Source organism: Amphiura filiformis, chromosome 19 (genome assembly GCF_039555335.1).
Source record: "Amphiura filiformis chromosome 19, Afil_fr2py, whole genome shotgun sequence".
NCBI lineage: Eukaryota > Metazoa > Echinodermata > Ophiuroidea > Amphilepidida > Amphiuridae > Amphiura > Amphiura filiformis.
This window is the reverse complement of record NC_092646.1, coordinates 16,014,878-16,029,993: the sequence shown is the minus strand read 5'-3', so window position 1 is coordinate 16,029,993 and position 15,116 is coordinate 16,014,878. Positions and strand designations below refer to the sequence as shown.

The 15,116-nt window shown below is 33.7% G+C and overlaps 1 protein-coding gene across 1 annotated transcript; it reads right to left on the bottom strand.

Annotated features, from left to right (window-relative positions):
- Window positions 1-9,737: 9,737 nt before the first annotated feature.
- LOC140140273 (carbohydrate sulfotransferase 1-like) lies at window positions 9,738-14,721 on the bottom strand. Its single transcript, XM_072162063.1, has 3 exons — window positions 14,588-14,721; window positions 12,091-12,210; window positions 9,738-10,984 (listed from the first exon to the last, which is right to left on the bottom strand). Exons 2-3 carry the CDS (start codon window positions 12,167-12,169, stop codon window positions 10,044-10,046), a joined length of 1,020 nt encoding a protein of 339 aa, XP_072018164.1. The 5' UTR covers window positions 12,170-12,210; window positions 14,588-14,721; the 3' UTR covers window positions 9,738-10,043.
- Window positions 14,722-15,116: the final 395 nt, after the last annotated feature.

The window sequence follows — 15,116 nt, the reverse complement described above, 5'->3', positions numbered from 1 at the left end:
ATGCTTTCCATTGATTAGAACATTAAATGGCAAAGTACACATATGTTCCTTTGTTGGGTGTTCGATCACCATTTCTGTAATTATCAACCAATTTCAACAAATGATATCTTAAATCAGAGCTAAAGGGTCAGCTGCTGGTTGGCTTTTAATGTTGACATATTTCTGACCAGCTCCAAAAAAGCTGGAACAAGTCCCCAGACATGTTTCTGAGTTATAGGTCTTTATAGATGACATTCCCATTAAAAAAAATGACATTTTCGAATTCTAAATTTCATGGTATTTGACTGTGGGACTAGGTGGGCTTTCAAATCCTTGAAAGTACTTATTAATAAAAATTCCTTTAAAAAAGGAATGGGGTGCCCAATGTGAGCTTGGACGTGATATGGTGAATTCCATGGTGTGTAGATTTGGTATTATAATGATTTCATCAATAAATAACAGTTGAACTAGGCTAATCCCTATTAAATCCTGTGTTAGGCAGGAAACCAATTTGCCAATTACTCAGAATAGCAATTTGGCAAAAATATCAAGGTATCATTTACACAATTATTCATATCTTAAAAAGTATTGATGCTATTTATATAATTTTGGTATCATCTTAAAGCTTATAGTGCTTACATTTTTATTCAAATAATGAGATGTCAAGAATGTGACTTGTTCATGGTTTTGTTAGAGCGGGTCAGTCACATATGTCTTTGTTTAGGATATACAGGGTTGAACATAACCCAAAGATGTTTTACTTTAGTAAAACCTAGATACGCTGATGCCTATACTGATGCACGGCAGTGAACGTAACCGTTCCGGCTGAAATCCAGAAATGACGTCATTTGTTCTGGTGCTGCTACTTCCGGTAACGGAGGAGAAGAACATGCCTTTTGCAAACAAAATGGCCGACTCGTCCCGCCCCTTTCCAGCGAAAATACAGCTTATTTAGCCAATGTGAACATGGGTCATCGCAAGAAATATTTTCCTATGCATATTGGACTAACACCTCAGCTATATGGTATTTCACGATATAACAGTAATTAAAAGAAAACTGCAAACGTTCGTTCGTCGGATGTTGACGAAGTGACCAGCTCTAATGACGTCACTATGTAAACAACATAGAGGTATAAATAATTAATTAGGTAATACCAAATATGGAGGTATCCAAAAGTATGCTAATTAGAACAGGTTAGAAGGCACGACGAATCAGAATACGATTCTGGTATCCAGTTCTATGCAAATGAGTTGAAGGAGGTTACGTGAACATGTAAACTTATGCGACTCTTGTGTATACCGACCTCTGTGACATAACCATAATTCTTTTGCTGTCTGTATGCTGATGGGCAATATTGCTATGTTACAAATTATGTCAGGTGATTTATATCTATAAATTGACCTTTTCGGTAAATCCCATAAGCCTTTGCAAGTACACCTGAGAACTCATCATTTTACATCACGCTGACTTGCAATACGCAGTAACGATTAGACAATAATAACTGCGCACCATCTATTTTGAAATCATTGTGTGAAATCGGAGGGTTTTGTGAAAAAGTGCCGAGGCCCAAAACAAAACCCGACAATTCCACACAATGACCTCAAAATAGATGGTGCAAAGTTATTATTGTCATTCATTACCGTCGTATCTAATATTTTGAAGAAATCAAAATGGCATTTTATGTTATTTTATGCCATAAAACGCTGTTAAATATAACCAGTTTTAATCATTGTTGTAACCTACCCTACAAAAAAAATCAACCAGGCGAATATAACATTCGCGCCGACAACAAGAGCTACCAATCACCGAAGCGTGACAGCATCGCGTATGCGTGTGCGTTCCCATAACACTTAGCGTATACACGCACGCGCGCGAAGAAGTCATTGTTGCGCGTCCGGAGTCATTGTGAGTTATTAATGACCTCGCAATTAGTGGGCGGTCAGGCAATCAATTTCTTTTAATTGGGTTACATGCTTCGCGTATATTAATGAGGTTATGAATGTTCGATAAACAATGTGTGCATTGGTGCAGATTGGCGTGACGTGAAAATTGCACTGCAAGTTTTCAGGTGTATTCGCAAAGGCTTATGGAATTTACCGAAAAGGTCAATTGGTCTGAAACATAAGGAGTTATTTGAAATAGTTATTATACTATTGCACTTTTTTTACTCACCCTGTATTTGCCTACTCCCATGATTTGTATATACATGAATATAATATATTGATTATATATTGATGGAAGGGCATTTTGTTACTGCACAGTATGATTTATGTTGTAGGTTTGTCCTGAAATAATAAGGTTAAGGGTTATACTATGTAGGCTACATAATTGTCTGGAAAGCCTAGTAGACTTAAGGGGTGGGGTATGAACGTTTGGACAGTATTTATTGTGGGACATTAGAGCACATCAGACATGATCGAATTACATTCTGAATACGAAGAATGTCCTTCTGATGTCAAATAATTTTGATTTTTTGAAAATCGCAAATGATTAAAAATTGATATTTTTGATATTTAATAGTACTCAAAGTAAACTTCATAAATCTGATGATATGTACTTAAAGTGAATGTAGGTGGGATGAAAAGCCAATGATCAATTGACAATTTTGACCTTTCGTATTGAAGATATGATTTTTTTTTCCCAAAACACCAAAAAAAATGAGGTCTTTTTGGGAAAAAAATCCACATCTTCAATATATGAAAGGTCAAAATTTTCAATTGTTTGTCGGCTTTTCCTGCCAGCTACATAAACTTTAAGAATATATCATTAGATTTATAAAATTTACTTTGAGGACTGTTATATAAAATGTGAAAAATATCAAATTTTAATAATTTGTCATAAAATTTGTATTATATCGTGAATTTCAAAAAATGAAAATTATTTGATATCAGAAAGACATTTTTCGTATTCAGAATGCAATTCGATGCCTGATGTGCTCTCATGTCCCACAAAAAATACTGTTGAAACGCTCAAAACGCTCATTCCAGATCCCTTATAATCAAGTTCTTCCAAGTCAGGGCTAATATCACTAATATTGATTATAAGTTATCAATAAAAACAGAGTGATACATACTTGTTTTATTTTGTTCTTAAAATTGGAAAATGGAAAATAACTCCTAACATTGTAATATGATAATATCTCCAATTTTAATGGGATTTGGACCATAATTTTAAAGCTATATTGTAACATTTGCTGATGGAGGTCACCCTCAATATTTTTTAGAATTCTGTTTTACACAATATAATGTACTTAGGTAAACTAAGATATTGTAAATAACAAAAGCATTTGGAAAATCTGCACCCCCTTCCCCACGAACCGAAAAACTTTTGGCTACAGGCCTGCTTGAAAACATTATAAAACTGTTCATCCCAGTGTTGTTATATGAAAATATTCATTTGCATTAATGTTATTGAAAATATTCATTTGCATTAAGAATAGTGCTACCATGTTTTTAAAAATGTTGCATTAAGACTGGGTTTATGAAACATGTTTTATTGATCTTTTAAAAATGTTGTGAAAATATTGAAAAGAAATAATTTGATGAGTCTGTTCTAATAAGCATTGGAAAAAGAAAGGGATTGTGTCACAATACAGTCCAACCTCTCTTATCCGGACCTCTTTTATATGGATCTCTCTGTTATCCGGATGTGAAATTTTCACAGGGAAATATGTTTTTGATGATTTACCACAGGTAATTCCATGCTCTGAATGCTTAGAATGACATATCTATGTTGCAAAAAGCACTCTAAAGGCATCTTTTAGTGTTATTACACCATGTTTAAACAATCCTTAATTTGTTGTCACCATTTCAATACTTGGGACAGTCAATGCAGAATTACATGTAATTCACTTATCCGGATTTTTCACTTATCCGGACAATGCTTGGTCCCACCCATCATGGCCGGATAAGAGAGGTTGGACTGTACTCAGGAATGGTTTTATAAAATGTTTTATCAAAGTTTTAATAACATCATGTGTGATGTGATCATGCAAAATCAGTCGGAAGTCAGAAATATTGATTTTGAGATATAGCCAATGTTTCCTCTTGTTTTGGAAACTCTTTAAGGGTAGACGAGTATTGTTGATCGAAGCAACCTAAAAATCGATTTTCATTATCTAGATCAATATATTATTAAAAATTAACACCTTGATGTTTTGCAAAAGTTCATTCTACAAATCGTATACTTTGCAAACTTGCTTAATTTATTGTTGCTAATTAGTTATGTACGTTTTACAAAAGTGTTGTTATTTCAGCCCTCTTTACAACATAACTCAAGAACCGCAGCACCTATAAAAGTATATCTGTGATATTTTAATTCTTCTACACGCTCGCTATGAATTGAGCAATGCGGTTTTTGCCAAAGCTCACTACCATTCGTAAGATGCTGTGAACTACCAAATCACAACAGTTTAAAATAACTAATAACCTTAATTGCTCATATCTTTTGAACTGTTTATTCAATTTCAATGAGGTTTTGTAAAATACTTTTTACTAACCTATAAGAAACTAAAAATTGAAGATGACCGACTTCAGACTGATTTTGCTTGATCACACCACATTATGTTACCTGTGTTTTGTGGCACAGTTTATCTGCTTTTCTGAAAATGTTATAACAATGTTTCTCCCGCCTGCTGAGTTGTACCCCAAAATTAATTGGTAGTTTATATGGGAACCGCCCATTCTTCTAAAGGGTCATTAGTCCTAAAAGGGGATTAAGAAATGTTTTAATAGGGTTTTTAATTTATTTAACATAAATTATGTTTTGTGAGCGTATGTAAGAAGTCCTTTCTTACTAATTGAAAATGAAAATTATGTTTGCAAGTTAAAAGTGGGAGGTAAGTTAGCTTAAATTTTTAACGTTCTGAAAGAAACCAACTTGTGTGAGTTTAACCTTGAGGGGTTTTTTTTGTTCATTTCTGATCCAATCAGGTCTAAAGGATACAGGTATAATTTGCCTGTTGGTTATAATTTTAACATACTTGTTTAGGATATATGTATATCCTAAACAAAGACAGAAATGGCATGGTAACTACAATCCAGGAAAAAAAGGTTGGCACACTTTGCCCGTCTTTTGGTATATCTCTTCCCCCGCTCCCCCAAATCAATGTTGGACCAAGCCATGTTGTCAACAGGTCCGTGAGACCCTCCAACATTGAAGGATGGGGAGTGGGGAAGGGTGAGATATAGGGGGGAGTCTGTACTTCACTTATATTGCATGCATGTTTCACTAGCCTCTCCAATTTTGATAGGGCACGCATTTCCATTGTTTAGTGCAAGTGTGCCAACTATGTTTTTCCTGTAAGTTGTAGCATAATAAGTTACATATTCTAGGGTGTGAACATAACTGGGACCTTAACTATTGTGTGTGTGTCTCTCCCTCCTATGGACCACTTTCATTTTATTTTGGGAACATATTTAGCGTATTCTGATCATATTTTATTTCAGAAAATTGATATCTTTTATATTTATATTTATGCTATATTTGTTATATAGTTGTTGTTTTTATGTGATACAGAATCAATAAAAGATCAATATATAATTCGTTAATAAACATGATTTTTACATCTCAATTATTACTTAATATAGTGATTTGAGGCACGAGTATATAATTATAATCAAAGAGATGCAAAATAAGATGTGAATTGTGGATTTTGATGCCCATACAGAAATGATATAGATTCTAGGAATTTTCATCGTTATATTTAATCACTGTAGGAGGAGGGTACTTGGGTCTTGGTTAGAGCAAAAACAAAGTGACAGCAAACATGATAACTCATCTTTTGCTCAGTATAGGCCAAGTATAGGGGACAGGGGAAAAGTCGGCAAGGATAAAGTTGCGAGATATATCGGCAAAACGTGAAGCAAAAAAACAATACTAAACGTAAAGTTCATATTTGTGTAACCATGCAATGGAACCGCTAGTAGAAAGGTGGATGTGTCATGTGTGGAAGATTTGGGGTTAAGCTTTTATAGGCCTTTTATATATCCTATTTCTGGACATGATGGATATTTCTCCGCACATTCGCTTGCCCGTATGTCTTGTGGATTTGTCGCCAAGCCTTGATTCATGTATATGTTGATTTCCACGTTTTCTGGATGTCCTGGTGCATGCGGATATCAAAAACGACCCATTTTTCGGTATAACCAAATATCCTCATTACCCCAGTCTTCATACAGCAATTGTGGTCGACTCGAGACTACAAGCTGTATCAAAATTATTGGTATCCATCAGTTTCTCGGGATCAGTTTTGGATACAGCCTGTGCAATATATTAAATTTTGTACCAAATCTAGGCAGTTTTACGAAATTTAGTACTAACAAGATGCATGTCTTTTTTTCACTCTTTTGTTGGTCACCATCTAAAACTTGATATCGAAGTCGATTTCCACTTCCTGTGTGTCCTCGTAAAATGTACACAATCAACTTTTTGGGCGAAAAATGCGAAGCATTTTTCGTCCTTATTGCGATGGGTTTTGGCATACTTATTTCCTCACAGCGTTGCAGAATAAAAATAAAATAATCGTGCTGTCTATGTAATCAGGAAACTACAGAGGCGATAGTGTACATTTAAATTTGTCATTACTACTTCATGTTGATATTCAAACAGTGCTATAAAGTTGTCTTACCAAGGAATGTGTTTGTATTAAAAGAAATAATTGTTTTACAACTTGGATGAACTAGAATTACTTTTTATGCAAATCCGAAAATTGCAACAGATATTTTTCATTTCTTTAAGATTTAGCGGTATTGCCAGATTGTACGTACAGTTGGGCTACATTAATAGCCTCATTATAGTTTTATTGATACTGGCAAAAGGCTTGCCTGTAAGTGCTTGTTGTTCTGCTATAGCATATAGAATATGTTAATGATACTATAAGCACACAGTCAATTAATTTATGTCAACATGTCCATTTCACGAGGCTGTGTTTATATAACTGAATTCATTTATACAAACACAACCTTGACTAAATTAAAGAGAGTACTTAAGGGATCTTGAATGGGCGTTTCGATAGTATTTTTTGTGGGACATGAGAGCACATCAGACATATGGAATTGCATTCCTAATACGAAGAATGTCTTTCTGATATCAAATAATTTTGATTTTTTGAAAATCACGATGTAATACAAATTTTATGACAAATTATTAAAATTTGATATTTTTCATATTTTGGATATAGCAGTCCTCGAAGTAAATTTTATAAATCTAATGACATATTCTTAAAGTGTATGTAGCTGGGAGGAAAAGCCGGTCAATTGAAAAATTTTGACCTTTCCTATTGAAAATATGGACTTTTTTCCCAAAATGACCTAATGTTTTTGTGTTTTGGGAAAAAGATCCATATCTTCAATACGAAAGGTCCAAATTTTTCAATTGATCGTCGGCTTTTTCATCCCGCCTACATACACTTTAAGTAAAAATCATCATTTGCGAATTTCAAAAAATCAAAATTATTTTATATCAAAAGGACATTCTTCGTATTCAGAATGCAATTCAACATGTCTGATGTGCTCTAATGGCCCACAATAAATACTGTCCAAACGTTCATACCCATCCCTTAAATGGGGAAACTTAGGCAGGCGATAAAGAGAAAATATATTTACTTTAGCACTTATAGATCCTGTCAATTGAGACTTAATGTCTGTTAAGTGAGGGCTGTTATTTGAACAGTTATGGGATTAGTTAATAATATTATTTTGATAGATTTCAGGTGGTGGTCGCAGTGCATTCTCTAAATGCAGTAAATTTCCACCGTCAACCGTGTAATTGAATGGGATTATTTTGGAATTTTAAAACGCTTGAAATATCACAAACAAATAGGCCTATGTTAATAAATAATATAAATACAAGCTAAAACCGTTGGGGTTCGATAATGAACCCCACAAAATTAACCGAGTATATTGGAAAATGCCATACGGCCGTGCGGTGTCACAAGTTGCCGGCACTATCATGCCACTCGCCGCCTGATAGATTTCTACCTCTTACAAATGTTATTCGGGTCAAATTTATTGTCAGAACACGGAGATAAAATAGCATTGAAATAGAAATAGATGTATCAAGGACGTTTATGAACATTAATAAATAGATGTATCGAGCATGTTACGTTTATGAGCATTAAGACATAGATGTAACAAATTGTTATACGTTTATGAACATTAATAAATAGATGTATAGAGGATGTTACGCTTATGAACATGATTTTCAACATTGTTAACAATATTGCTAGTATGTCAACAAATGAAAGTTCTGTAATTTGTTGAAATTCTTCAATACTAAATTATTTTGAATGTCATCAAATTGTAAATCTCGAGTCACATTTTCAATTTATTAACAACTAGCTACGTAGCAAAGACGTTAACTTCATGTACAAAACATTAACGCTCTTATTTTGTAAACATTGTATACCCATAGCTACAACAATAAATGTTCTGTAATTATTGTTCATTATCCTTCATTTCTATTAGACTTTCAGTGTATTAGCAAGTAGATGTATATGTATAACAGATGTTATTCGTTTGTAAACACTTTATTTCATAAACATAGGATACCCAAAGCTACTTATTATGCTAACAATGAACGTTCATTGACTGTTAGGATAAGTAAACGTTACAGGATAATATGTATTCAAATTCTGCCTCAAGGTTCCTGCTTAAATTGTGTTCAAGAATCAACTAAGATTTATTTGGCCCACCTTTTGCCAGTAAATAGGCTGTCATGAATTATCCAGTGTATTTTATTATACTTTATTATTATCTTATCACTTGGTACACAATAGCTCACCAATCTGAAAGCCTGTTTTAATCACAATGGTCAGAATTAAATAGCCAAAATGATTAGACAAATAGGCTACACTGTCCATACACTGAGTACAGTCTCATTGCAAGATCATAGGCTATAAGTACCGTAGTCCTTGTCATTTGAGGTACGTAAAAACATACTCATTAGAGAGCTTGCGAAATGACGTTACTTTAACTTTAACGTCCAGAGGATTATAGAGGATTATGTATTCAAAACCACCTTGGTTTTGAATACATATCCTCTATAATCCTCTAGACGTTAAAGTTAAAGTTAAAGTAACGTCATTTCGCAAGCTCTCTAATATGATCGATGCGAATTATAGAAACAGTTCAAACAATAAAATAACTACACCTTTATCTTGACACTTCCTCATTTGTTCGCCCTGTTCCTTTTTAAAGGAATTTTTATTTAATGTATCATTGATAGAAAAAATAACAGACTTTCTAACTGAAAACTGTAATATCCTGCAGCGAATATTTCCTCGACAAAATTCAGCTTAAGTATAGTAATTTCGTAACAAGAGCAAAACTTCAATATGGGAACCACTCTTTTTGATGAAGTTTGCTATATTATATTATGTCACATTCAATGTTGTGTGAATTTAAAATTTAAATAAATAATTAAATTGTAATAACCCATTCAATTACGTACTGCTAACCTAATGATCTTAAGTTAGCATTACTTAGCTTAGCGAGAGTAAGTTTGTAATTTCACACTATAACCACCCGGCACCCGTAACTTTTAAAATGTTACGGTCCGTTTTTGGTTAGTCTACATTATACAATGCGCCCGCAAGGTCGTGCACTCGTCTTTGTTACCTTTGCAAACTTGATACCAAAGTTGATTTTCCACTTCCCGGCGGGTGTTTTATTACGCGCAATTTCACTGTCGGCATTTCATCACTGCTATGTTAGCACTGAGACTAGTATACCTAAAGGTATACTAGTCTCAGGTTAGCATATCTATGACAGTAGCAAAGGTGCCAAACCTGAATTTGGATGATTTTAACAGTCCTCCCGATGAGCAATCACTCAATGGGCCTTTAATTGTTAATTGCGATTAAGTGTATGATTACTGCGCTCATATAAATAGTTTTGGCGATAATGGATAGCCATATTTCACCAAACTTGGTATTTTATGTTTCCTGAATTCTTGTTCTGACCTAAACTCTTTATACCCCGCCATTTTTAATGGTTTAATGCATCGTTTCTGCACACTGACCATCATGTTATATCCCATCTTTGTCCTCCAGGCATGCGCTGTTTCATGAAATTCTAGATCTAGAATACTCTCCCCGTTCTTTCCAATTCGTATTATATTGAAGCCACATTTTAACTGTTTCGGGGACTTTAACACCTAGAAATTCATACATTTTCTGGGTTATCAACAATGGTTCATCTGCTAAGTCTTCGTATCTTAGCAACATATGATGCCCTTTAATCCAAGATGGCGGATCTTGCCAAAATCGCAAGTTTTTCTCTAATTCATCGCATTCACTATATTCCATATCATTAACACCCTTTGTACTTTTTCTTGAAAAATATAACGCCCGTACATCTCGCACTAAATGTATCACCTTAACATTCAACTTAGAATTAGTAATTATGTTCTTTAAGAAGCTTATATCTGGTACTCGAACCGTTTTTATCGCCACGTGTGTACGACTTCGACAGAGCTCTTCGATTATGCGTGAAGACTGGTCATAGTTTGCTTTTAGTCTTTTTCTAAAATTGCCACAAAGAATAGTCTTTCCAAATGTTTGACTTCTTTCGCAATTTGTTGGAACTTGACCGTCCCACCAGTTATAGTTCTTATTGGCGAATTCACACTTCACGATGTCATGTAATATGGTAGTATGTTCATCGTCAAACTTATTCCGAAATGTCATTTTACCAATTAGTGGTTCAAAAAAATAAATAAAATCGGGATCATTGTTGAAAATTTCACCTAAAAATGAAGAGCCAGATCGCCATCGCGTGACAATAATGACCTGAACTTTATCAATGTTTGTTGAACATGTTGAATTACATGTAGTGATATCGTGTATTTTATCTCCTAACATGAAATCGCGATCCCTGGTGTCGAAATTCCTTTCTTCAAAAGTTCTGGTCATGTTTCCATGTGGTGTTTGGGCTTTCTGTTCTGGTGATGAGATATGCGTGTTCCTACTTTTTATTCTAGTCACGTGTTGACAATTAGCGGTATCTGTAAAACAAAATAGGTTAATATGTAGTTCAATTAATCCTGCAGTTATTTTTTCAAAATATGTGACCAGCTCCAACAAAACCCGGAACAAGTCGCCAGGCATGTTTTTAAGTTATAGGCCTTTAAATATGACATTCCCATAAAAAAAAATCCAATTTTAGAATTCTTAATTTCATGGTATTTGAACTTGGGACTAAGTGGACTTTCAAATCCTTGAAAGTACTAATTAAAAAGAGGTTTATTTAATCAAACTAGGTTTATTTATAATCAATAATTGACAGTTGAACTATGATACCGTAATCCCTATTCAATCCTGTTTAAAGAAGGAAACTAATTGGCCCATTACTCAGAATAGCAATTTGACAAAAATATCAAGGTATCATTTACAAAATTATCCATATCTTGAAAAGTGTTGATGCTATGGATATAATTTTGGTATCATTTTAAAGCTTATTGCCCCGATACACTTGTATTAAAATCATGAAATGTCAAAGATGCGACCTGTTCCTGATTTTGTCGGAACGGGTCACATATACTGCCCAAAAAAAGTATCCGAACGCTTAAAACAAAAGCAATATCTTAAAGACACTCAACCTAAAGTACCAAAAAGTAATCATTGTTTTTGGTTCTGTGTATCTCTCATTGGCACGATCCGACTTAATTAGGCCTATCCTGAGTCCTGAATTGAATGGGAAAGAGAGCATTTCAAAAGTGACAAATTTATTATAGTGATAAAAACAACTACAATATTATTATGTTAATCATTCATTACTAGTTTTTTTAATCGGATCTGAAGAAGAAAATGATAAGGAACGGGAAAATGTCAAAGCTAAATAGGCCTACCGTAAAACTTCGTATACAAGCATATAAGTATTTTTTTTTTTTTTAAATGAAAGCTAAATTAATATGAAACACCCGTGAATATGCCAATGCAATTATAGATGTGTTGTGTTTGTGTTTGTGTTTGTAGCGGTAATTTTTATTTGCCCAACTCCACAATTTTATAATTTTGTCGATGGATGGCGCCTGGATTAATTTAGCTTTCATCACTAAAAGCACACTATATGCTTGTAGACGAGGTTTTACGGTAATATAATGTTATTTACCTGAACACACAGAAATGTGTAGTATTACGTAACAGGAACACACAAGAACAGAGGCAATGAAGAAATGGCGATATTCCATGGTGAAATAGGTCCGGCATTGAAATAAACGTCTCGAAGTCACTATACACAGAATATAAAAAATAATTCACAATGATTGATGTGATTTAATCTAATGGAACGTTCATATGCGTCAGTGGCGTAGATTTCTTTTTGACATGGAAGGGTTGGAAACAAATTCTTGCAAGCTTGAGGTATAGTGACTGAGTACAGCATGTTTTGGCGACTAAATAAGTTTATGGTACAAATGCGCGCAAAATTTTGCCATATTGAAGTTAAAATGATGAAATATGGTACAAAAGTTGAATATATTCAATAAAAGCAATAATTGCCCTGTACATTTGCCTTTTTAGTACGAAAAACACTGTGTTTTGGGTCCAAATGAGGTAAAATTGCACAATTTTGCCCGTTTCGCGTGCACTGGCCAACAAAATAACACTGAACACATCATATTCGGAGCTGAAATGGTCTGAAACCAAAGAAAAGTCCCAGTAAAACAGGAACAAAGATACGCTCGTCCCCAGATCCCCTCTTAATGCTTCCACCACCACTTTATACAATACAATATATCGAGGATTGAGAACGCCGGTTGAGAAACAGAAAGCCTTAAATGAAGGTGACCTGATAATGATATACGGTATATCAGTGATATATATTTGGAATGTTGAATTCCTTAAAGTTTAAAACGAATAACATAAAATGTCGTCCCTTTTAAACATTCATGCAAAAAGAATATGTAAATGTTCCTTGTAAATGTGACTAATTCCTCATTAAATTACTCCCGGGGAATTTCTGACATTTATACAACGTGACACTGGTAGTCTACAGTGTTTTATTAATGATAATCATGATGATGCATGTAATAAATTAATTGATATCAAATGATCTGAGAGATCCTATTTTTCTCATTAACATATTGAAATTAGGAGTTCCAAATCGGTGTATTTCCGAAGAGAAATCATCAAAAAACTGTAATTTAAGCTATCTTCAGTAGATAGCAAAGGAACTGACAACAAATAGATGGCATTCTGGTGATCTAAAGATTAATTTAAGCTATCTTCAGTAGATAGCAAAGGAACTAACAACAAGTAAAATCTAATTAATACCTCTCATAATCTCATAATTTCTTGTTTTTGCCGACTCTGTACACAATTCACCATAATGTATTATCAAACACTGCTAAATTATTTGTTGCTTTAATTTGCATTTTTATAACTTAAGATGGGTTCTTAGTATGTTTTTATGTTTTTGTGTATAATTAATGTTTTGATTATTTAATGTACAATTACAATTATATGTTATAAGGTGGTACATCGTTTTTCAGGCCTCTTGGCCTTGTGATGTACCTGCCTTCATCAATACTTGTTAATGTGCAATAATTTAATTTACCTCTGTTGTTACATTATTTGCTTTATGAGATTGATGAAAAATAAAAGATTGAGATTGAGATTGTAGATGGCATTCTGGTGATCTAAAGATTAATTTAAGCTATCTTCAGAAGATAGCAAAGGTACTGACAACCAGTAGATGGCATTCTGGTGATCTAAAGATTAATTTAAGCTATCTTCAGTAGATAACAAAGGAACTGATAACAAGTAGATGGCATTCTGGTGGTCTAAAGATTAATTTAAGCTATCTTCAGTGGATAGCAAAGGAACTGACAACAAGTAGATGGCAATCTGGTGATCTAAAGATTAATTTAAGCTATCTTCAGTAGATAGCAAAGGAACTGATAACAAGTAGATGGCATTCTGGTGATATAAAGATTAATTTAAGCTATCTTCAGTAGATAACAAAGGAACTGATAACAAGTATAGATGGCATTCTGGTGGTGATATCACAGTCAAGACTGTTCCAAGTTTGTTCCACAGTGGTCATAATTTTTATGTTCTTTGTTAATCTGGTTTCAGCTTTTGCTATGTTATTTTTTCATTTCTGTCATATGCGCTGCGCTCTTTATGTATGTAGCGCTATATAAATGCCTCAAATGTATGTATGTATGTATGTATGTAACAACATTTTACTCAAGTTAGACTATCTTTGTATGTATGTATGTAAGACTATCAGTTTTTTAATGATTTCTCCGGAAATATACCGATTTGAAACGCATAATTTCAATAAGTTAATAAGAAAAATATAAGCTTTCACCTGCTGTATTTTGATGGAGTAAAGTGGGGATGAGGCTGTCAATCAGGTTACCCACCTTTAACTTGACTCATAAAGGAATCTTTTGTGAGGTAAAGCTTTCTGGCTCTCAACCCTCGATAATTATACAGCATGCTCGGTAAATAGACTCCCTGAACAACAAATGTATCTCTGAATATAAAAACAACATTTTCTCATCTGATATTTCGCGATAGTCCTAAATGATATTTCATACAGCCTCAAAAAACCACAATAATTTAAAAATATTCGTATAATAAAGATTAAATATACTTACGCAACGTGATCGTGAAGGACTGAAAAGATGAAAACGACAAAAGACGACAGTTTTAGTTACTGCAATGCTATCCAAAATAGAATCGCCATTTTTTTCTATTATCTCTGATTTTTCAAATCCATTAACAGGATTTTAGATATCTAAAAATAATAGAGGATACTTTTAATAGTAGCTGCGTGTCAATTGTTATTGATCTTTGATAACAGATGCCTCTGTACTGGTCGTTCTCACGGTTAAATGTATTTTTTTATGCATGATGTTTAAAAAACCATTTTGAATGCATTAAAGGCATATTAAATGATCCCAGCGAGTATGCGAGTGTGCACAAATTACCTAAAGGTGAAGGGTAAGTCATTAAAATAATGTCATTAGGTCGGCGTCGGCCTATTTTTTAAATGAAAAATTGACAAAAGAAAGAAAATAAAAGAAAGAAAACAGCAATATTGACAAAGTTGAAGCTCCATTCAAATACATCTAACTAATTTCTCTACTTCAAATTACTGATGCATAGGCCTATGTGAAACCGACA